We start from the raw sequence: 25,906 nt of genomic DNA on the forward strand, positions 1-25,906 counted from the left end.
TTCCCTACATTCTTATTCATGTCCGTGGCTTTTTCTATCACACAGTGGTGACACCCCACCCCCACTTTTCCCATTTTCTCTTACATGGACTTTTTAAATAGTTGGCTAATTGGTCTCCCTGCTTTAAGTCTCACATCCTCCCATTCTCCAAACCTATCCTACATATTGCCAAAGTTTTCTAATACAGGATAGTGGTTCTCATCAAAATCCCCTGGAGTGTGTGTTCAAACAGACCTAGGTATTCATCCAGAGTTTCTGACTGTTATGTTTGGGTTAGGGCTTGAAAATTCCCATTTCTAACAAGTTCCAAGTTAGGTGATGCCAATGCTGCTGGTCCAAAAATTACACTTCCAGAACCCTTGACCTGAGAACTCTTTGGGTCATCGTTAAGTCCTCGGCTTAAAATCTAATCTCTCATTAGATAGCTTCTGTCTACAAAAGTCCCCAGCCTTCTGTCCACTTAAGAATTACCTGAAGTGCTTGTGCAAAGTATGTATTACTGGGCTTCACCCTCAAGATTCTGACTTAGTAGATCTGATGCAGTGCCCAAGGATCACTCCTTTGACAATCTGTGACCTACAAGATAATAAAAATCCAAACCACTTAATGTGGAACTCGAGTCCCTCTGTAATCTATTCCTTGCCTAGCTCTTTAGCATTATTGAACTACTGGTTAAAAACTTAGTGCAAATCTATGCGAGTTTTTGCCTCTTCTGTTCACACTGCATGAGCCCTCCCTCCCTCTCTCATCTCTGTGGTAAACTAGTGCTGCTTCAAAATGCATCATGTGTGTTACAGTGAGGCATTCCCTGACACTGCAGCTTCCCAGCAAAGTTGATCATTTTCCTGCATTAATTCTGTCTCTTGCATATACTTCCTTGACTGAGCACATATGTGTTATAATTATTGATTTACTTTTTTGCCTTCTAGTAAATGCACTCTGAACATGAGTATCTCTGGCACTCAGCAGTATCTAGCACATAGTAATTGCTCAGTAAATAGAAATGAGAGGGGTGGTGTGGAGGTAATTGATACGGAGGGGAGGGAAAGCAGCTTAGGGAATAAAACATGGAATCAGAGTAAACAGGATATTGAGGAATGTTTCCATCATGCTAATAATGCCTGTGAACTACCCTCCTCTACTCTGATACATTTACTCACCTTAAGCCACCCAGACAACTGGTCAAGCATCTTCTTTCCTTTTCCAATATCCCAAGTTCACCTAATTGATCTTTTGCTATACCATTTTTTCCACACACCATTTCCCAATATTTAAAAATTACAAAAAAAGGCCATTCTTTAATGGGCATGCATCTCCCCCTATCACTAAACAAAGATGGTGTCCTTTATATCACATGATCCCTAATAGGATACACAGGTAACTAGTAATTCTTCTCTCCCCCATCTGAATGTGGCACCTACAAATGTCAGCTAAAATGAGTAGAAGCATGATGAACTGAAGGGTTTTATCTCCCTGATGCTGTCATATCTGGAAGGAGAAGGGGGGCATTTTGCCATTCCTTTAGTCAAAATTAATTTTCATTTATTATATTCACTCATTTGTTTGGCCAGGTTGGCATCTGGTCCTCCTGTGCTACTTCTTTAGAATATGGCCCAAACAGGTCAAACCAGAAGGGGGAATCATGTCAGCTTTCAAGACTAGTCTATTATCTCTAATAAGAGACTAGTCTATTATTAGCCCAGTTATCTGGGCTACTTTTCAATGACAGAACCAATCTGGGGCCATCGTGATGAGACATCTTTATGCCCAGGCCACCCATTTTGCTCTTAGCTGTCAAGTAATCTCACCAAAATATTAGTCAAAAGAAGCATATCTTCAAGACCCTAAGGAAAGAATATTGAGATGGCAGCTTTCCCACCTTCCCCCACTCAAGAACCACCATATTTAGGCTGAACCACTTAACAAAAACAACCAACACACTGGTTATCTTGTTATTTTTCCAATGTACCAAAATTATTCCCACCTGAGGGCACTCACTTTGCTGTTACTGTAACATGGAATTCTCCTCAGTCTTGCTTCATCTGATCTTTGCTCAAAAATCATCTCCTCGAAGATACCTTCTAGGGACTTCCCTGGTGGCGCAAATGGTTAAGAATCCGCCTGCCAATGCAGGGGATATGGGTTCGAGCCCTGGTCCAGGAAGATCCCACATGCCGCAGAGCAATTAAACCCATGCACCACATCTGCTGAGCCTGTGCTCTAGAGCCTGTGAGCCACAACTACTGAAGCCTGCATGCCTAGAGCCTGTGCTCTGCAACAAGAGAAGCCACACTGCAATGAGAAGCCCACGCACCGCAGCAAAGAGTAGCCCCCGCTCGCCGCAACTAGAGAAAACCCAGGCGCAGCAACGAAGACCCAGCACAGCCAAAAATAAATAAATAAATTTATTTTTAAAAAAAAGGTGCCGGGCTTCCCTGGTGGCGCAGTGGTTGAGAGTCCGCCTGCCGATGCAGGAGACACGGGTTCGTGCCCTGGTCCGGGAAGATCCCACATGCCGCGGAGCGGCTGGGCCCACGAGCCATGGCCGCTGAGCCTGCGCGTCTGCAACCTGTGCTCCGCAACGGGAGAGGCCACGACAGTGAGAGGCCCGCGTACCGCAAAAAAAAAAAAAAAAAAAAAAAAAGATGCCTTCTAGCAATGCCATTCCTAGCACTTTCTATTTCCTTGCTCTGTTTTTAATTTTCGCTTTACCACACCTATTGCTACTACCAGGAGACATTAAATTATATATGTTTGTTTACAGCATATTTTGCACCCCCCGCCCCCCACATGGTAAGCTCTGTGAGGTAGGGCCTTTGCTTTTCTCACTCACTGCTATATCCCCAGTGCATAAAATAGTGCCTGGTGGCCAACACGTATTTGTTGAATGACTGAATACACTCAGATTGACTGCCAAATTATGTAACTTAAAAAAAAAAAGTGTATGCATGAAAATATTTAAGGAAACAATGGTTACACATAGCACTCACCTTGGGTAGCTGTACACACACCTACTCCTCACAATGCTGCCTTTGCTGAAAACCTGTTGGGAACTCTTCTGCAAGAACTGTTTTCAGAGCCAGTTTATGAATTATGTGATTTTTTTTTTTTTTTTACTTCATAAGCCATATTGTGTTTCAGTGTAAAAAAGCCAAAGTGAGCATAGAAAACACATGAGAATATATTTCAGGCTCTCAAGACAAGGCCTCAGAAATTCAGATGACAAGTGACATCAACTGACTAAGTATATCACCTCTCAAGAAAATGGACTGAAAGGGGTTAATGCTCACAGACATGAAGGTTCTGGAGTATGAAATTCAAAACACACACAGATCAAACTACCTGAGGACAAAAAAGTAAATTCTCATATTTCACTTCTGCTGGTTACTCTAAACATGCCACTGTAGCAGAGTTGCTGCTAGACTGCATCCATTCCTCCAGTTACTTGGTGTCTTCAACCTGCCCAGACCCCAGCCCAGGGAATCTGTGCTCATCTTCTCCAACTGATCTAGTCACACACCAGCTCCTTCATAAGTTTGGGCACTCTATTCTGTCCAAAAAAATATTCTTTCAAAACAGCTAACAATAAAAGGAAAATCTTTACAAGCAAAAGAAGTGAAAGAACAGGGAAAATGAGAACAATATCCTGTTTCAGGGTAAGAGCTTACACAAAAGTATATTTAAATGTCATACGGCAGATAGAACGCTGAGTTCCTACCTTAGAAATGCTTCCTCCCAGTAGGCAGCAAAGAGAACCCCACCAGGACGAAAACCCACTTTTGCCCCATGCATTCCAATACTATCTGCCAATCAGAAAAAAAAAGACAATGAGTGCTGTCAGGCAACTCCACTGATCTCTCTCTTTCTGTAGCAATAAGGCCAGCTAAGGACTAAAGATAATGAAAAAGACTAGAAGGAAAGTAGACACACAAAAGGTACTGTGTCAAGTGATACATGAGATGTGTTCATAAGTGAATAAGTTATTCCAAAGCCATACAAACAAATCAATCTCTCTACTGGAGAGGCACACCTCTCCTCTGTATATTATTCAGATATACTAACACATGAATGATCACATCATCTTGTTTATGGATACATTTAATGTCCCTTGCCCTCCCCACCTTTCAAAACATAATAGTATACAAAATATAAAATATCTTAAATATTTATAAAAATCGCAAGAAAAAAATAGAACGTATGAAAATATTTTTATCTGAGTTCTCCCTCATTGTTGAGAGGCAGCTTAGTTTGCCTTGAGTTCATAATTATTGAGTGGATAGGAGTATGCCCTGCCTAATACTATTCTGTCCCGGAGGAGCTTAAATAAAACATAGTAGTTGCAGAAGAGGATGAGAGCCATGGAAAGTGTATGGTTCCACTTCTCTGACCGCAGCAAGGAATAGAGCTGGTAGAAGACAACACTGCCCTCAATAAGGATAAGCAGATTTAACAGCCTTAATGGACGATGAAACAGGAACTGTAAGGAAGTTAAAAAGCAAAATGTTATTTCATAGAAAAGACTGCAGTTATTCTCACATTTTTCTTCTAAAATCATTTCACATTTACAGGCTCCTATGTGCACTAACAAGCAGATCTGCTTATTGAATATCAATCAGCCTATTTCTTGCTATAGAGACCCAAACCCTTTCTTTTTTGCTCAAGTAATAATGAAATACATTTTATTTCAACGCCCCTGAGACATGAAAAGGGATTATATCCAAAAGAATTCTGCCTCAAAAATTTTTCCTAGATTTTATCTTAGATATATATTTTATTTGAGATAACCAAAAGTATATTTATTTATTTAAGACAGGGGCTGGATAAAGGACCAAATGGGAAATATTTTAGACTCTCAAGTCAAGAGACAAAAATTGAGGATATTATATGTAGGTAACTCATAACCACTTGAAATGTAACCGCTTAAAAATACAAAAATCACTGTTAGTTTGTGGGCTGGTCTAAGACATAAACACCTACACTAGACAAGTCTGCAGGGAGCAGTGGTAATATAAGTTGAAATATCAATACAGTAATTCCTTAATTTTTTTCTTAAACTGTTACCCACCATGCTGTCTGTTTTATGTTGTTCAGCTTTTCTGGATATTGAAAAGTAGGGTGAACAAAGACAGAACAATGAGGAAGGAAGGAAAAATTAGTCAGAATTAGAGTTTGGCTAAAAACAGACCTGTTTTCATTCCCACCAAATTCTTCAGTCTAAGAGGCTAAATCCTGGTTGACTAATAAAAATGTATTATGAATAGGAAGATAGAGGTCAAAGATTGCAAACTGTGATAATGGTAGTATATCAGATCTAAAAGAATAATTTAGACTTCAGGACTAGTATCTGAGAATAAAACCAAATCATCATGACAGCTCTGAAAGGTAACTGGGTTCTCAGGATCCTTCTGCGGGAGGAAGAACATGTTTAACCTGGGTTTTATTACATGATCTCCAGTAATCATGTATAAAATTGGCTCAGAATTAACATTCTAAAAAAAAATTAGGCAATTTCAGATTCTGTGGCAATTATAACAATTATAATTAAATGTGCAGGTAAGCTATAAACTGAATGAGTAAAAATGTGAGGACAGCCAGAGCTACAGGTAATAGGCACATTTTAAGTGAGTGTTCTTAAACAGTGTGCCTAAGAATCATTTCCAAATATGCAAATGCTGCAAATTCCTAGGATCCTTCAGAGATTCTGACTCTTCCAACCACCACTTTGAGAAGCACTGATTTACTTTGGTCACGCAAAATCTGTAATAAGTTAATTTCCTTAATCTTTCTTCTATGGATTCCACCTGATTCTTCAGCTGTCGAACACTAGCAAGGAAAATACTTATATTTCAAGCAGAAAATTTTAATAAACTATCTGGTTACTGTAGGTTTCCAGGGGACTGCAAGAGCCAACAGATGTCCTTAATGGCCTGTGGAACTCAGCTGGCTGAATTCAATATTCTGTGTAGAAACCAAATGCTTATGTACTTGTAACCTAAGTCCACTCCTCCATTTTAAGGCAATCCCACAGGAGTCTAGGAGATTATGGTATTTCCCTCATTCAAAGGCCTTTCTCCTTGCCCCGCCCTATCCTACCATGTTATTTATAAGCATCCTACCCTGATGCAAGTTTCCAGTATTTAATTAAAAGGCCCTTAGTAGCATACACCCGCAGAACCAGGAAATCCAAGTACCCTCATAAGGAACTGGGAGGGATGGAGGGAGTGATGGGAGGGAGAAAGGGATTCAAGCATCTAAAAAATAAATAAAATCTCCAATTCTTTTTCAGAATATGATCTCCATTCAAAGGCAATGCACTGCACTATGTACATTTTTACTAAAAACAGTTCCCTGCATGTACCTTCTTTTCCCCTCTCTCATCAATCAGCTGGCCTTTCTCTTATAAGTAAATACTTTTGCCTCCTAGAGCCAGAATTTCTGGAAAAGTGAAAGATCAAATAGAACATAACCCAAGGTGTAAATTCAAATGGAACAGAAGCTGGATTTAGTGGGTGTCTACTGCTTTTTCCTTTTAAACTTTTAAGCCTTTTTTCCTTTTAATCCAAGAGAAGGTAAAAGGCCACAGATCATGGCATTTGCCTGAGTTTCAAAGGGGAAGTCAAAGTATTTTAAGGAGATGATATATAAGACAAATACCAAAAAATAAAACCATCACATTATTACTATATTAAATATTGCTTAAGGATACACAGATATATTATAATAAGGACACCACTAAACCAAACTACTACAAATAAGTTGTAAGATGAAAAATGGAAGTCTTAAATAATTGTGTACTTGTTTCAAGTAATACTAGACTCAACAAATTCCAATGTAACTAGAGAAATCAGTCAAGCTATTAAAATTGAGATATACGTATTTCACCTTCAATCTGCCTTTCAGAAGATATTTCCAAAGGACAGAGGCCATTATAGTAGTAAAATAATTAACCTGCCTTAATTTCCTAGTATGTGCTACACACTGTGCTAGATGCTTACACACAGAGTAACCTCCTAGCACTTACTCCTAAGCTTATGTTTGAAAAGAAATAAGCTGTACTTGCATAAAAGCGGGCATGGGATACGTCTGAAGGCACTGCCACGTTGTAAGGCCCCATGGCTCTATATAAGCACCTGCTGTGTCGCACCAGCACCCCTTGAGGCCATATTGTATTTTCTGACCAACTAAGGGAGAAAGAAATGCAATGTTAGCCTATTGGCAATTACAGATAAGACAGTGTCTGGCAAGGCCAGCTATATTTCTATGGAAAGGATTAAGTATTCAAGGCTTCATCTGCCTGAATTCTGAAAATACAGTAATTCCACGGTCAAACTGGAAGCAGTCAAAAAGGATTTATTATAACTTCATTGCTATATAGTAGAGAGAAACTGCAAAGTTAACTCAGTGTCAAAGGACTTAAGAGGCTTAGGAGAACAAGCAGAAATAAATATGAAGGAAGGCATCTATGAGGCAGAAAATCCAGTGTAAGCAGGTGGACTGTCACCTCAATCCCAAGTGAGCAGAGTCTATTGGTGGAAATGCTAGAGGGAACAAACAAGAAGAGAGAGTGGATGGTAATAAGAGTAGTGGAGAAATTCACACATTATCAAACTAGCATGACATTTACTGCAGAATTACATCCCAAAAAGCTACAGAAAATCTATTCATTTATCACACACTTCAAATGCTTCATATATGTGAGAAGCTATACAGAAGAACACAGAGACACACAAGGTACCGACACACAGACTTTTCTTTTTACCACTTTCTTGGTTTTTTTTTATAGAGGTTTCTCTAGGGAAAAGAAGTTATGGAAGAAGCTTCACTCCTTCCAGCCCCAACGTAATGGAGTTGGGGTGGGGATGGGGATCTTCAGGTTAAGCTTTTTTAAAAATCTAAGTTAATTCATCTCTTCCTGATTTTGGAAAGGTTAGTTTCCTAGGGTAAGAACTGGGAGAGCATTTTAAATATGTTAAAGAAAAAAAAATTCTAGCACCCTGAAGCTTTCCCAGTTCAGAAAATGTTCCGTCGGCCTTGCTCACACTTACCAGCATTAAAATGATGATACACCTCATGGCCATGTGCCATCAGGAGCCTGAAGATGTACAGTACTAGTACTGTGGATTGTATTTTCAATTTTTATTGAAATTTGTCCTTTGCCCACAGTCGGGTTTCTTTTCAGCCTGGCCCAATCTCTTTCAGTTCCTGGGCTTGAAGGCCTGTGCTAATCTGTATCAGACATCAAGGCAAATAATTGAAGGGAGCACTCTGAGGGGAAGGGGGAAGGGAATGTCACCTCAATCTGTCCCACTTAATTAGGAAAGAATTTCTAGGTGATGAAATTTGTGAAATGTTCAAATTATAAAAGGAAGATGAAGATGGTCCAGGTCTGAGAGACAGGCATGATGAAAGGCTCAGAAGCAAGTGAATAAAAGGGTTCTAAAGTCAGTCATTCTGGACCATAGGCATCATGCAGAGAAATGGCTAATAGGGGGACACAATGAGAGGAATACTCAGAAAGAACTCACTTAGGGACAGTTTTCATTCAAATTTAGGAAAAGCAGGGCAACATTCATTAGTGAGTTTAGGAAGAAAAGAAAAACACAATTAAAGATGCAGGCTAAAACAACAACAACAAAACAAACAAAAAACCCAAAAAGCAAAAATAGATAAACAAATAAAATGCGGGCTAGGAAAATCACTAGAACAAATTTACATTTATTAGAAAGAAAACATGAGAGAAGCAAATTCCAGCTGCCTAAGTATAAGACAATTATCTAGCAGCTATTCAGCTGTGGCAATGAAGATGAGAAGATGAATCTCACAGTCTTCTAAAGAAAATTAAAAATATGCCATGACTCTTTGAATTTGGGCAAAGGGTTAGGACTGAAAAGAAAACTCCAAGATTATAGCTTGGGAAATAAATTACACATTCTAGAGTGACTGGGTAGTTGAAAGGTAGGAGGCATTTAAGGAGGGACTGGGGATGGTGGTGGAAATGAGTTAATATCCCCTGCGTTCAGTTTAGAGGGATGATAAGCACCCACGTAGACAAAAACTAAAAATTAAGTGTTCAAAGCCAAGAACAAGAATGACATACAAAGCAAATAAACATGATCAGCAGCATGTAAAAAGATGTTAAATGGTTTTATCCTCTAACCTACTTACATGTGCTGTGGAGCATTGCTGTAGGACCCATGTTCAAGCTTCTGCCACTTGCCCAGGTGAGCAGCTGATTTATGTAGCAAATCACAGTATTTGGATGGCAGCAGTTGTGTGGTGAGCATGACAAAAGCATTGATCCACACCATAATGAGGTGCTCACATGACCAGCGCATGTCATAGTACTGGGTACTCTGGAAGAGATCAGAAGAGAGAGAAATGATCCACGTACTGGTGAGCAAGAAGGCAGGGATGGTGCATGTACATACACCCTGCAGACAAATGCCACTCTGAGTCACCCATGCATTTGTTGTCCTCCTGTCTGTGTAGAAAGTTCAAGAGCAGAGTCCTCCAAAATCCTTCAACCTGACTTTCTGGCTGTATGAGTTAGGGTTGGGAGGGAGAGGCGATTATACTTTAAGTGCTTCCTTTCTAGAAGTGACTGCTCTCTGTGAATGACCACTCCAGCTGCAGATATGCTTCTCAATGGGTGAAGGAAGGGCACTGAAATGACCCAAAAGATTTTGGGCCCAAGTGACATCCAGACCATTTTTCTTTTCTACTAAAGTAAAGTTTAAAGGTTAGATTAAATTCAAGGAAACTCCTGATAACCATGATAAGATCAACCATGGTAGGCTGAATTTTACTGAAACCTCAGTCCTCTTAAGCTACCACATACGGATTCTAAGTACAAGTTTATCCTCCCCAGAAACTGGGTGGAAAAAAAAAAAATCTTAAAAAAAAAGAAGAAAGAAAAGAAAAGAAAAGAAAAAAAGAGGGGACCACCACGGGTGCATCACAGATATGGAAATATCTATCCACCAACCAGGTATTAGTGCACTCCAGATGCAGCCGAACTCCACCATCCAGGCTGCCAAAGGGGAGACAGAGAAAAGGGGGATTAAATAAGAAATACCCAGTTTATGTCATTCACACACATATCCAGGAAGCACATAAAAGCAAGTAACCACTTACCTTCACAAAACACAGGGGGAGAAATGCAACATAGTAGGCACTGAAGAGAGAGTTGAAGAGAACTTCCTTGATTCTGTGGTTGAAATCTGCTTTCAGACATTCTACTTCATTGCGAATGAGGTCTGGAGACAGGGGGCAGCTGTGGCTGGGGATGGGTGTGGCATTATTAAACTGTTCTTTTAGAGACTCCAGCAATAAGGAGAGGAAGTCTTTGGACTTGGCCAAGCCACCCACAGTCGAGGCACTCTCCTCTACCACCTGGTGCTGAACCATGTAGTTATAGTCTGCAAGAAGAAGATGAGCTCTACTATCTTGGTGGAAACAGCAGAGAGGAACATAAACACCAAACCTGTAGAAAAAAGGGAGTATGAAAATGAAACCACAGAAGGCACCTAAGATCACATCATATAACTGTGTTAGTAAAATAGTCATGATTCATCAGAGTGAACGTAATACAATAGGGACTTTGCTGACGGTAAATTCATTATCTGGGAAGCTCTTTAATTTCTTCCCACAAAGGCAATATATATTCACTGTAGAATAGGAAACTACAAAAAAATCACGACAATAGAAATTACCCGGAAATAATCATTTTTATAATTTTTACAGTTGGGTGCACAGACTTTATACTTTTTCTTTTATATGTTTAGCCTCATACAGTATAAACTGTTTTGTATACTGCTGTTTTAACTTTGGGTGTGTGATTATGTAGCATGTATATATTGCGCTTTTTCTCATGGCGTTAAATATTTTTCTGCAACAATTCTAAAGGTACTATAGTATTCTCATGTAGCTATATCATAACTTACCTATTTCTCTCTTGTTAGAAACTCAGGCTGTTTCTTACTTTCCACTACTATAAATACCATTGGGATAAGTAACTTCCCACACAGATTTTTGTGTACACCTGGTATTTTTTGAATGGCTTGCCCTTCAAGTTTCCTCTTCTTAGTGAGGGGGCTCCCCTGCGTACCCCACCACCACATCACCCACCATACTTCCACAGGCACTCCTAGTTCCTCTTGCCTGGTTATTTTTCTCCACTGATCTTACCACTCCATATATTTTACATGTTTTTTATTTTGGGTTTTTTCCCTTTGGTCTATCCTCCCCTCACTACAATGTAAGCTCCAAGAGCCAGAGATTTTAGTCTGCTTATTAGTTCACTGCTATAACCTTGACGCTTAGAATAGTGGCTGAAACATACTGGGCACTAAATAAACACTTGACGGATTAATGAAAACAATTCTAAAAGTACAATAAATAAATTTTTACAAGTAAAATTACTTGGCTAAAGGACTGAAAATTTGTGAGACTTTTCATAACTTCTTATAGTTGCTCCAACTTTCGTTCCTTAAAAAAATTTTAAACACTTTCCCAAGTCCTCATTAAGTAACTTCCACATTGTAACGTAGGTACGTATAGGTATGTATTGTATTGGGTTGGCCAGAAAGTTCGTTCGCATTTTTTCCATGCCATCTTGCGAAAAACCAGAATGAACTTTTTGGCCAACCCAATAAATAAAATGATCATTTCACTGACATAAATTTAGATATTAAAAATAGCAAATAAAAAGATATTTAGTTATAAATTTTATTTAAAAAAATTAACAAACGTCACTTGTTCATAGTTCTCTATAGAGGGAGAAAGGATGAGCTTCTTGCTAAGTTAAGAGGATGGTTAGCAGCAGCTCTGGGATCCACTGTGAATGTGCCCTGGAGTAGTAGGATGGGAGTGGGTAAATGCAGAAGTACCATGCTAGGATCATAAGCTTGAAATGAGCTTGCCACTCTCAATTTCATGTGACCATGTCCAGGCTAGCCTGCCAGAGCATGAGAGACTCATGGAACAGAGCTTAGCTGTCCTAGTTGCCTAAACTGACAGCTGGTCAATCCCACATATGTGACTGAATCCAGCTAAGATCAAGAGAGTCTCCTGACTTCCAGCTGATCCCAACACATACACAGTAAATACATAGTGTGGTATGCTACCATGGCTCTGTGGATGTTCGTTACAGCATCATATGTCAATAGATAACTGATACAGGGTAACATCAAAGGCTTAGAGCATGGAGAGCTTTGTAAGGTAAAGAAAATGATTCATGAATTTTAAAAAGGGTTAGTAAATATTTAGACATAAAACTTGTTTAAATTACATGCTTATTTCATTGTTTTATAGGGATGTGGAGAGCCTCCAAGAATAAAGCTTATTTACATATCTAAAAAAATGAAAATGTTTGCTAGCCATTTGATGATGGTAATCCTCTTCAGTCTGGCCAAAATATTCCTCGATATATCCATAATAAGCCTTTCAAGTTAGATAGAGTTAACCTTCTAAACGATTCAACCAGCTATTGTTGATAAATAGAATAACTAAATCATTTGTTTCCAACTCAAACAGCTGAAATATTAATCTAGAAATACAGAAACAATTGATGTAAAATACATACCTTATAAGAAATCTGAATCATGAAAAATAATGTTTATAACAAAGAAAATTCACTCTGTATGAATTGAGTTGATGAGTGCCTTAAGTAATAGTTTAAGGAATTTAATTAGAACCTAACAGAGTACAACCAATAGAAAGACTCTTCCTGCCATCCTTGACCACACAATCTCTGAGTATGCCTTTATTTTATACTGTCACTACCCATATAAATTCATGCTTACACTGCAGCACCATAAACAGTATAGAGCAATGATTCTCAAACTTGAGCTAGCATCAGAATCATCTAGCAGGCTTGTTAAAAGACAAATCCTGCGCCATACTTTCTAGAGTTTCTGCTCCAGTTTGGGGTAGATTCTGAGAATTTCTATTTCTAACAAATTTCCAGGTGATGCTGATGCTGCTGTTCTGGGAACCACATTTTGAGAACTACTGAATTTAGAGTAATGGTTAAGACAAGGGCTCTGAATCAAAAAGGCCTGAGTCTTTCTCATTAATTGTCTAACCGTGGGAAAATTTTTTAACCACTTAATCTGTCTTTGCCTATGGCAAAGATTGCTAATTGTCTGCCAATAGCTACTGTTCCCCTGTTTCTTCCATAGCAACAGAATTTTTTTGTTTGTGTGAATAGCAGAAACACTTATTCCACCCAGCAAAGTCAAGAAAAGTGAAGTTCCAACACATTTCTTTTGTCTTCTCAGTTATAAAGAACAGGCATTTTATCAAAGAAGACATACACCTGGCAAATGAACACAATAAAAATGTTCAACATTATGAATCATTAGGGAAATGCAATCAGACTACAGTGAGATACCTCTACACACTTTAAAACAGCCAATATTTTAACTACTGACCATACCAATCAAATACTGGTGAGGACTACAGGGGAACTGGAATGATTCCATACTGTTGACAGGAATGCATAAGGGTACAGTTATTCATTTTAGAATATGAAACCATATATTCATATGAAGACTTTTATGCACATGTTCATAGTTAGTTTATCTGTCGTGGCCAAACTGGAAACAAACCACAAAACCCCTTCTGTTATTTTTCAGGAAGAAAATGAACTACTTATACCTGCAACTTAGATGATTCTCAAAATAATTATGCATCATGAAAGAAAAAGACAAATACAAAAGTAAACATTAAGATGCCAATGATATTAACAGTCTGGAAAACACTAATTGAGTGGGAAAAAAAGTAAATCAACTGTAGTTGCCTGGGAGGCCTGGGAGACATGTCAGAAGGCAGATATTGGTGTTGTATGTTTGTTATTATGACGATGAATCCGTGGCTTTACAAGTATTAAAACCTACCAAGCTGTACATTTTAGGTATGTTCATTTCAATGCATACCAACTATACAGCTCAATTAAGTTTTAATAGAAATTGGCTTCACATAAAAATCTGAATCTCTTTTCTGAATCTCCTTTTCAGTAGAACTCTGCCAACCACAGGTTAACTCCATCACCTCTCCTTGTACATGGGAGGGATTCTGTTGCAGTAGCAATGAAGACTGGTGAGCAATGAAAGGTGTTTCCACTTGAGTTATCCAGGAACTCTGCCTGGGTCCTAAAAATCACATGCCTGGACTACACAACTTCCACTCTCATGCAGCTCCAAAATCACTGGTGGTTCTCACAACTGTCCTCATCTCAGGGTGACCTCTGAACCCATCAAAAATTCCGACATCCAGGACTTAACATTAGTCCCACAGAGCTCTGCAGTCTACCCTGGGAGGCCTTGGACAACAATGCAAATTAGACCACAACTGGAGTGAACACTATTCTCTGCCATGATACTATCCCCACTGAGGTACACAAAGTTTGCAACACTCACAAAACCTGTTCCTCTTCATCCGGACAGTTCAACATGGCTCTCAACATCAGTCCAACAGTGAACAAAAACCAAGATGAAAGCGGGCTTAAATAATAGTCTTTATTATGGCATAGAGCAGAGCAAACTGAGACAGTTTCCAAAAAGGGTGAACTGGAGCTAGAAAAATCCATCCCGAGCATGACATGAGACAATGCCACCAAAGAAGGTGCAAACCTCTGTGAGCCACCAGCAGAACCCAGCCTGGATCTCCATGGTCAAAGGTGGTTAGGTCCTGTCTTAGCCAGTTGATGGAAGAGAAGGACAACACCTAAGTGCTCAGCCTATTAATGCTTCACTCCAGGGGATAGGAGAGCACAAAGGTCTACCTACCCTGACCACAGTGAGGTGACTAATGCCCAGTATGGGGATCATAGCAACAGAATTTTTAGTTGAGATACAGCTGCCCTGCTAAAGACTTAATTTTCCAGCCTCCCTTACAATCTATCCTGCTAGGCAGGGTGGAGCAAAAAGATAGCAGAAGCTTGAGTTCTGACACCATGGAGCTATCACAACTATCCGAGATAACTGAAATACACACTATACAGGAGAGAGGAATGAGCTTCTAACTTTTTAAAGCCATAAGCATTTTGGATCTGTTATAGCAGACTAAATATACTACCTCCTGGGTCATTGTGATGATTTCATGAGGTGATGTTTATAAGCACCACCTAGCCCAACACTTAACACTTAATAAGAGCTTAATAAATGATAGCTATCTGTTAACATCTAACAAAGAAGTTTTTAGCCAATGTGAACAAGTTAAAACTATGCAATATAGTTTAATAAGCTAATATGTACAATAATATACCACTACACAACCATCAGAACGGCTAAAAGTTTTTAAATGGAAAACCTCAAATGCTGGCAAAAATGTGTAGCAACCAGACTCTTATAGAATTGCTGAAAGAATAAAATGGTATCACTTCTTTGGGAAAAAGTCAGGTAGATTCTTATAAGACTAAACATACTCCTACCTTGTGGCCTAGCAGTGCCACTCCTACATATTTCTCCCAAGAGAATGAAAAGGTATCTTTGCAAAAAAAGACTTGTATTAAGAATGTACATAACAGTTTCTTTTTAATAGCAGTCAAAAACGAAACAACCCAGCTGTCCAACAATAGGAGAATAAACAAACTGTGGTATATTCATACAGTGAAATATTACTGATACATGCAACCACACAGACAAATCTCAAAAACAACATGCTGAGTCAAAGACAGCTTGAAAGTGTACATACTGTACAATTCCATTTATATGAAATTCTAGAATTGGCAAACTAATCTATGGTGGAAAAAAAAATCAAAACACTGTTGCCTCTGGGAGACAGGGGTTTGGGTTTGACTGGAAAGGGACATGAAAGAACTTCTGGAGTAATGGTGATGTTCCATACTGGGATGAGGTTTTGAGCTACACAGATATATGCATTTATCAAAACTCAGCATATGTACACAAGATTTGTGAATTTTATTGTATGTGAATTTTATTTGGTGGACAGAGCTAATGAAAATATTCTTCATTGGTAGGAGAGCCATACCTCTTGGGGATAATCTTAGTTTATGTCTATTGTCCCAGCTGTATCCCAGTTTAGAAAATAAGTTATATGGTCACTCTAACCACTGATTTTTCCAATTTTCTGGACTCCTGCTTTATATTGAAGAATTTCATTTCCCTCCCTTTTATACTATCATTTGCACGACCCAAATAATTTCTTAAGACTTACTAATAAAACAGTAAAACTGGAGTACTCACGGGTAGCCAAGGAAAAGGAGATTGAGGACTGAATGGCTTCGGAAGAGATTGACCAGGGTCCAACAAAGTACCCATCCACACAAAGTAAGTAGCACCAAGCGAGCTGATATGAGAACCATGTAGTGAATCATTGATGCTGCACCCGCCTTAGTGGCCTGTAAGTTTGGAAGCACCAAAAAGAAAAGCTTATAAGTGACTTTATTCAAAAGCAATGTGACTCCAGTAAGAACTTAGTAGATTTAGTGGAAGGTAAACTGTGGGGAAACAAAAAAGAAAAAAAGGAAGGAACGAACGAAAGAAGAAGAACTGCCCATCCCACCTTATCTTCCTCATTCTTGAAGATTCGATCTCTCCAGGGACAGTTAGCTGTTTCCTCCTTGAATTCCCATAGTCCCTCACAAAGACCTCCTTTAAGTTCTTATGATATCGTCTAATTTATTTACACTGGGGCTTCTCAAAGTATGTTCCATGAACCACACTCATCAGAGTTACTGGGGCTGCTTACTGAACATGCAAATTCCTACTGACTTTCACCACCAGATATAGGGAACAAAAATCACAAGTCAAGGAACCTGCATTGTAACAAACCAACGAGTGAGTTTTATATACATAAAGATAGTGAGCCACTAATTTATCTGACTCTGGACTAGACTGCCATGGCCTCAACAGCAGCAACAGTGTTTCTATTTTTCCTTGAATCCTCCCCCCAATCTGTTTGCTGAATTAATGTTTAATAAATTACTGAAACTTCAAAAAATAATCAGATTTTCTTTGACAAATCCCTATATAAATAAATGTTTCTTTTTTGACTTTTGCAAATATGAAAATAATGCATGATCATTACTTCTAGTTCTTTACATCACAGCTGTTCAAATATTCTTCTTTAATCCCAGATCTTTAAAACTGATTAAATATAGTAAGAAAACATACTTGTCTAAACATGAAGCTCTGCAATGTCATTTTCTTTCAAACTGAACTAGGAAGGAATGAGTGAAATGCAGGGGAAAATGACAGATTCTTATAACCTCTAAAATAGCAGTGTCCGAACTCAGAAAAACAATTTTCTGGAGTCAACAGCACATGGGAAAGGAGAAGGAGTTTTTCAGGTCCCTCCTATATATCCATTTCTTAGTTCACCCAACATACTACATAGCATATATAATATATACACAATATATACTATTTGTGTAGTTACTTATAAATGCAAAGAAGCAGCTGAATTAATACTACGGCCTGGGCCTTAAACTGTAGAGTAGGCTCAAGCTGTTCTCAGCCCAGCAGGACAAAGAGTTGCATATCACTCCCCTGATACATACCTCATGCCAATGTACCTCATGTGCCAAAGTCAAAGGGAAGGCATTTAAGCCACCGGAATTACTCCATTGCCTCCATTCTCAAATGTTTAGGATTAGTAATAAATTTAAGTTTAATATTTGTCTTTCTTGGTTGGGCAGCCTCATAAAGATATCATAAGGACCTCAAAAAGAGGTCTTATTTGTCTTGGTTGCCACTGTATTCCCAGGACCTTGTGTAGTATCTGTCACATATAGGTAGCACAAGAGCTTGGGGTTTGGAATAAGGCAAAAATGATGAATACATTCAAGCTCTGCTGCCCCGGTGACACTGGGATGCGTGTGACGAGGAAAAGAGTATGTTGCTACTGGAGAGTAAATAACAGGAGATCCTAACCTAGGGAGGGTCAAGATTAGTCCTATGCAAGTGTGGGTGCTGTCATTTTTAAATTCTAAGTTTTAGTAAACTCAAACAAATGTCTCTTGCTAGCAACTCCACAAATGGTACATAAATAATTTCAAGTGAATTTTACTTGAAACAATGTTTTAGATGCAACTTTTTATTTACATACATACAACTCTTCTTAACAATAGTTACCTAAAATCCATCCTATTTTTACTGCAACTATCAAAATTAGAAAGATTGTACTGGAGAACTCAGAAGCTAGAACTAAGCTCCTATTGGGCAAATGAGATTTCTAACAGTTGAATTAGTATATCACACTTGAATTTTAAATATACTGTAAGAAAACCTTTTAAAAACAACTAGCACAATTCACGTAAGAGTAAAGAAATTAATTTATAATTGCATTCAAATTATACTTGGACATTTCACATTTTCAACCTCTAACTAGCTCTAGCTACAAATGATAGAATACAGTGAATGAGCTGTTACCTCCGAGATGAGGGCCCATACAAGCCTCCTCGCAAGCATTACTGTGATGAATGCTGCCAGGTGGTAATCAATGAGATGAAAATTCTATAAGAGAAACAAATAACTGTATCAGAAAGAAATATGTGTATCCAGTTGGAACTACTACATGAAGAGGTTTGCCCCCTCAAAAGACTGTCCTATATCATCTTACACTTACAGACCACAGGAATTTGAGGGACCTTGAAGAGACTACCTACCTTCTACTTCTTTCATGACAAATTGCTTTAACTTTTCAAACACTATTTTAAACTATCTGGAATGTAACCTTCTTTTTTGCAAGTTTACTGTATTAGAAGGAAAAGATTACAGTTTTGGGTTAACAAGTGATAACCTGCAGAATTATGGCAAGAATAATTATCTAAAATGCCATATTTATAATGAGTGTCAAATTTAAATTCCCAGGCTTCAAGAGTTACTGTTGTTGGTCTCTCTTTATGAAAGCTTATATTAATCTAAATGGGCATCTACTAATCTAAACTCCCTACTCACTGATACATCAATACATTCAGTCTTTCCCCTTAACTTGATTTAAAAACATGTCTTATATTTGATCTCTTCCTCCTATAAAATGATAGCATTACCTAGATGCTGTGTATGGTTCCTTCTAGTTCTAAGTCTGTATATATAACTGTGATAATAAACAAAATGAAAAGTCAATAGCAAAAAAAAAGTTGGAATGTATTTTCATTTTGATGGTCAGAAGGTCTGTAAGTTTCCACAGTCCTCCTTCGAGAATTTCTCAACTTATTCAATAAATATGAACTAGACACCCACAGCGTGCCATGTAGTCTTCCAAATACTGAGGATACAATGCTGAAGAATGATAGACAAGATTCCTGCTCTCCTGGATCTTACTTTTTACTGCAGTGTGAGAGAAAGGGGATGGCAGAGATTACTAGTTGTTTCTTCTGCCATCACAAAATTTAACTGGACACTGACTCCTAGCTGACTAAAGGTTCATTTCTCAGCCTCCCTTGCAATAACTACTTGCGGCTAAGAGACATGAGGGAAAGGCATGTGTGTGACTTCCAAGCCATGCCCTTAAAGGAAAGAGCTGTCTCTTTCTCCTTTCCTCCTTCCTGCCAGGTGCATGTGATGACAGGAGCTGGAGCCTTTGGACCATGGTGTCTGAAAGAAGCACATTGCAGGTGGCAGAGCAACAGATACGAAGAGTTGCCACACTAGCCTTATATCACCTACCTACTTTTTATACAATAGGGAAATAAGCATCTGTTCTGTTTTAGACATGCTGTTACAGCAGTTAAACCCACATCTTTAATAAAGTTGCTTAAGGGGGGAGGGCAATGACAATAAACAAACTAACAAGCAAAAGCATTTCAAATAGTTATGCTGCTGGTAAGAAATAAAACAATAATGACTGGGAAGAGAAGTGCAGAACCAATTTAAATTGGTGCTTAGGGAGGATATCTCTTAGAAAGTGGCACTTGGGCTGACAGCTGAATGACAAAAAAGCACAAGCCATGACAAGATCTGGGGGCAGAGAGCTCCTGGCAGAGGAAAAAGTAATCACACAGGCTCTAAGGCAGGGAAATATATGCCTGGTATGTCTGAAAATCAGCAAGAAGGCTGGAATGAGGTAATGAGCAATAAAAGATTGAGTTTATATATTTTTTCCTATGGGAAAGTCATAAGAGTGTTTTAGGCAAAGGGTGCCATGATTCTATTTGTATTTTAAAATTATCACGCTGATTGCTGTGTGGAAAATATACTGTATTGGGTAAAGATCAGTTAAGAAGCTATTGCTTTCAATTAAGATGAGAAAACATGATCGATTGAACAGGGTCAGTAGCGATGGAGTAGCCAGATTTGGGATACATTTTAAAGGTAAAGCAGTCAGATTATCAAGAGAGTGGCTTACCATTCCTCAGACCATTTCCTTTTCCCTGTCTCTCTTCAAGTGTTTGGATTCTAACAATTACTTATCCCCTCTTAGTTTTGAGACTCCTCCCTGCTCATCCTACTCCTTCAAAATAATGGAAGCAAATACACTACAGCCCCTAGCTAATGTCTGGGGGGTCTTATGTATCACCAATCCATCTAAGACAGTTTTTATATTGAAAAATTTAAGTGCCTAATGTACCTCATTGTTAAGCAAATTTTGTTATATTCTAAATCATTGAAAACTAGTAATCTACTTATGATTAACTCTTTATAAACCAGAATATTTGATTCATCAAAGTGCTCCACTCCTGAATATTCTGAATAACTTACTACACCACTTTTAGCTTTTATGTTTCTTAGGGTTAAGACTCACTCAGCTAATTATTTGATAGCTAGAATGAAACTTAACATATTCAGGTGCCCACATTTTCTTTTTGATAATTATTAAGATCTTGAAAATGAAAAAGAAAAACCATATATATAAATCTGACAAATTTCTGAGTCAGGCATGCCTAACAGAAGAAAACTTAAAAGAGACAAACCACTAGTTAAGACATAAGTCCCTTGGCGACCATCCCAGTCAAGCTGCCACCTGCCATGCTTGAATACCTTCAGTGGTGGGAAGCAATTAGGTCTGTAGCAGCCCATTCATCTTTAACAGCTCACTGATGCAGGCCCTTATATTCATGGGCTAAAATCTTATTTGCTATTCAACATATGTTACTCTTAGCTCCACAATTAAATTTTAAGCTTTGTGTGATCAAGGATTATGTGTGGCAGATAAGTTAGCCAGTCCACATGGTAACCTCCTTTAAGTGTGTCTTCTTCTACTGTAGAGACTGGAAAGCTAAAAACTACACGTCCGAACTTTCCTGTAACTAAAGTTACTAGATTTGATTTAATGTCTGCCAATCACATAAACTGAGTAAAGTGGGGAGAGGGTCAGGGTAAAAGGCACCCATTTTTGGTGGTATGAGTCAGGCAAAGGAAGCATAATTCTGGAGTCAGCAGCCATAGCAGCACTGGCTCCCTCCATTTCAAGGCAACATTTATAAGGGACTTTCACAAGAACTCCTGTCAGAAATGGCTGACTGGGAAAAGAGCTCTTTGATTACCTTAAAATTCAGTAAGTGAGAAGTTTCCATGGGATGTCAAAGTGAAAACAGTATAACAGAACTAACCAATGGTACTCATGGAGTAAACACAGAATAAATACAGGAAGTAAAGCATAGCAGATAGGTCTGAATTTGAGTGTTCACTTTGTCACATGTGATTTTAAGCCAGTTTCATAACTTCTAGGTCTTATATTTCTCACTTATAAAATGGGGGTCTTAGAGTAGTACCTACCTGTGTTTAGAAAGAATAAATGAGATAATACTTGCAAATAACATAGTAAATATTTTAGCAAGTATTTGCCAATGTCACTGTTAAGATACTGAGGTATTTACTTATAAAACTATACAGCTGATGGCCATCATCAAAAAATCTAGAAACAATAAATGCTGGAGAGGGTGTGGAGAAAAGGGAACACTCTTGCACTGCTGGTGGGAATGTGAATTGGTACAGCCACTATGGAGAACAGTATGGAGGTTCCTCAAAAAACTACAAATAGAACTACCATATGACCCAGCAATCCCACTACTGGGCATATACCCTGAGAAAACCATAATTCAAAGAGTCATGTACCAAAATGTTCATTGCAGATGTATTTACAATAGCCAGGACATGGAAGCAACCGAAGTGTCCATCAACAGATGAATGGATAAAGAAGACGTGGCACATATATGCAATGGAATATTACTCAGCCATAAAAAGGAACGAAACTGAGTTATTTGTAGTGAGGTGGATGGACCTAGAGACTGTCATACAGAGTGAAGTAAGTCAGAAAGAGAAAAACAAATACCGTATGCTAACACATATATATGGAATCTAAAAAAAAAAAGGTCAGGAAGAAACTAGGGGCAAGACGGGAATAAAGACGCAGACCTACTAGAGAATGGACTTGAGGACACGGGGAGGGGGAAGGGTAAGCTGCGACAAAGTGAGAGAGTGGCATGGACATATATACACTACCAAGTGTCAAATAGATAGCTAGTGGGAAGCAGCCACATAGCACAGGGAGATCAGCTCGGTGCTTTATTACCACCCAGAGGGGTGGGATAGGGAGGGTGGGAGGGAGGGAGACGCAAGAGGGAAGAGATATGGGAACATATGTATATGTATAACTGATTCACTTTGTTATAAAGCAGAAACTAACACACCATTGTAAACCAATCATGCTCCAATAAAGATGTAAAAAAAACCAAAACTATACAGCTGGAAGAAGCCTTAAAGATCATCTAATCCAACCTCATTTTACAATACCATGGCCAAAGAAGGATTTAAAATAAAAATGTTTATTCCCTTCTCATACTATCTTGAATATTTTGGTCCACATTTCCTTTCTATGTTCACCAGGCCAGGGAGGTTTTCTAATCATTTATAAGTGTCAGACACATACAATCTACCCAGGACAATAATCTTCTTTCTCCTAGAGCATATCTCCATTATCCATCCAAATATGCCATTGCTGACCACTTACCTACTAGGTCACCTGACTATCCTGAACTGTTATTTTATATACCCTTCTGTGGAGAACCCTCTGAGCATCAAGATTACCACAGCACACTAAATAACTGGAAAGAGTTATAACTGCTGATGTACTTCAGCAGAGATGGCTAGTTCTTATCTCATTTTATTTTGGTAACAGAACCCAATTTTATTCAGGGTAACAATGAACCCAGCTAAGGTACTATATTGTCCAACCTCCCTTACAGTTAGGAGTGGGTACTTGTGAAAATGACGTGAGCCTGGCCTATAAGAAATTCTCCTTTATGCTTCCCTACATTCTTTCCCCTTTCTGGAGAACAGGGACAGACCACAGCCACCTTGGAGGCCACATGCTAGAAGATGGCAGAGTCTCCATCGGCCTGGGTCCCCTGCCAATGGAAGTGTGCTACTCTTGCCAACCAGGACAACTGCCTCAGACTGTTACATGTTTGAGGCATTATACAATTTGCGGTTTATTTGTTACAGAAGCTATCATTATCCTCATATAGCCATCAAAAGGGTAAAGTTCCTCGAATATAATCATACTTTCACCTTAAACTTTCAACAAATTTAACGTGGTGTACATAAAGCTAAATATCAAAACCCTTCTGTGATATGTTTATAATAAATTACTTAAATGTTTTCTGCATTTTCATTTATATTTTTACTACTTCTGGTTATGGACCAAAGCCAGATATTTAACAATCTTATGACATTATATTCTGAAGGTAATCTGCGCTTTAATATAAAAACATTTTATTCCAAGAAAAATAATTTCTACACGTAAGTTTTCCTACTAGTTTCTTGGCTAGGTAACATGAAGAACTTAAAGGCCTGTTAAGACTTACCAATGAAGTACAAGAGGCAGGATGATTATAAGGATACCACCACACTGTTTTATAGATGTTGATGTACTGAATGAACAGAGCAACCAGCAAGTAGATGAAAAAGAGAAATTCAAAGAGCAGGCTCCCATCCACAGGCAAATCAGGAATTTGGCAATGACGAACAGGACCTGGGGTGATTAAGGCTGTGATAGGTGGGACCGGAAGGCCAATAGCACTACCATTCCTAAAAAGAGAAAATTATGGTTAATTCAAATGGTGACACCTTTCAGTGTCAAAGAGCACAAAGAGGTTCTGCTTCCGTCTTCACCTACTTTAACTGCTGGCCTTCCTCAAGACTCTATTCTGGGACCTTTTGCTCGTCTCTTTCTCCTCTGTACACTCTCTCTCTGTAATGTAATACATGGTCATGGCTTCCATTATCTCCTACATGCTGAAAACTAAAATTTCTCTCCAAAAAGCTCACTGCTGCATTTTAGACCCATGATATCAAGTTGTCTACTGGACATCTCTGTGGTTCTCCTCTTACAATCCTGACCCTAGTCCATGGCCCACCCAGTTAGCTGCCCAAATCAGAAACCTGGGAGTCATATTAGGAATTTTCTTCTCTAAATCATACCTACTCCACTTTATAAATCTTCTTCCAAACTGCACTCTCCTCTCTAAACCCACTGCCTAAGTTCAAGGAGTTACCATTTTTCACTTGAACTACTGAGGTAATCCCTCTTAATTCAACTCTACTTTGACCAAATCCTCCAACCTGCCTTCAAAGATCTTTCTAAAGTGAAACTGATAGTGGACTCTCTTGCCTAAAACTCTTTAGTGGCTCTCCACTAACAGCATAATATCCACAACTGTTTAGTCTGTCCTATGAGGCCCTCTGTTTAACAGACTACTCTCATCTCTTATCACTCCTCCACATGCACCCTATATACTACCCATGCTATTTGCTATCTGTGAATATAAATGCTATTCCTTTGTATACATCATTCTTTTCACCAGCAATGCCCTCCACAATCACCTTCCTTAAAGCTTCACATACACATTTACAGACAAAATCCTTCAAGACTTTTAAAATGATCAAACATATCCTCTAAAAGCTTACTCTGACTCACACAATCAAAACTGATTCTTCTCTCCTCTGTGTCACCATTATACCTAAACTCTGCCTTTATTGCACTTTTCATACTGTTATACAGTTTTTTTTCATACTGTTGTATAATTTTTTTGCATACATCTTTTTGTCTATCAGATCATAATCTTAAGGACAGAGACAGTACTTTTCCTAGTTCACTGTAAATACATACCTTTAGGTTGAGGAGACAGCAGACCAATACAGTCACTAAAAAGAGGGAGATCTCTTAAAACACAAATTAAAATGTAGAGATTGTAATCCCTATCTTCTTCTTGTTCTTTCTTCTAAGCGCTTTTGTAAGTCACAAATAGCTGGGCTATCTAAAATGATAAGATGAGGGACTTCCTTGGTGGTCCAGTGGTAAAGACTCCACACTCCCAATGCAGGGGGCCCAGGTTCAATACCTAGTCAAGGAACTAGAACCCGCATGACGCACCTAAAAGATCCTGCATGCTGCAACTAAAGATCCCACATGCAGCAACGAAGATACTGTGTGCCGCAACTAAGACCCGGAGCAGCCAAATAAATAAATAAATAAAATGACAAGATGAGGGTAAGGAATAAAATTTCCCATTGTTTATATGCCTGTGAATAGAGATCTAAGGGTCTACTATTGCTAACAGAACAAGGAAAAGAGGCTTGGTTTGGTTATTTTCAAAGAAGATTTTAGAGAAGGAACAATATTAGTGTTACCATTCTACTCTAAAATTTTCAAATATAGAATTCTACCATTAGTATGTGACATTTACAGTACTTTAAGTGACTCATGGGAATATGAACTCTGCTCATTCTGAACAGTTAAGAATACCATGGCAGAGGGCTTCCCTGGTGGTGCAATGGTTGAGAGTCTGCCTGCTGATGCAGGGGACACGGGTTCATGCCCCGGTCCGGGAAGATCCCATGTGCTGCGGAGCGGCTGGGCCCATGAGCCAGGGCTGCTGAGCCTGCGTGTCTGGAGCCTGTGCTCTGCAACGGGAGAGGCCACAACAGTGAGAGGCCCG

The 25,906-nt window shown here is 38.7% G+C and overlaps 1 protein-coding gene across 1 annotated transcript in view; it reads right to left on the bottom strand.

Annotated features, from left to right (window-relative positions):
- Positions 1 to 3,998: 3,998 nt before the first annotated feature.
- TMEM39A (transmembrane protein 39A) overlaps positions 3,999 to 25,906 on the bottom strand; it is a 30,341-nt gene continuing 8,433 nt past the window's right edge. The window contains exons 3-9 of the mRNA XM_007449131.1: positions 23,774 to 23,996; positions 18,396 to 18,479; positions 16,209 to 16,363; positions 10,135 to 10,483; positions 9,166 to 9,353; positions 7,061 to 7,181; positions 3,999 to 4,477 (exon numbers count right to left, since the gene is read on the bottom strand). Of these exons, the coding sequence (XP_007449193.1) occupies positions 4,244 to 4,477; positions 7,061 to 7,181; positions 9,166 to 9,353; positions 10,135 to 10,483; positions 16,209 to 16,363; positions 18,396 to 18,479; positions 23,774 to 23,996 (1,354 nt within the window). The 3' untranslated portion in view covers positions 3,999 to 4,243. The remainder of the gene's footprint in view (positions 4,478 to 7,060; positions 7,182 to 9,165; positions 9,354 to 10,134; positions 10,484 to 16,208; positions 16,364 to 18,395; positions 18,480 to 23,773; positions 23,997 to 25,906) is intronic.

This window comes from Lipotes vexillifer, unplaced genomic scaffold, assembly GCF_000442215.2.
Source record: "Lipotes vexillifer unplaced genomic scaffold, Lipotes_vexillifer_v1.1 scaffold999, whole genome shotgun sequence".
Taxonomy (NCBI): Eukaryota; Metazoa; Chordata; class Mammalia; order Artiodactyla; family Lipotidae; genus Lipotes; species Lipotes vexillifer.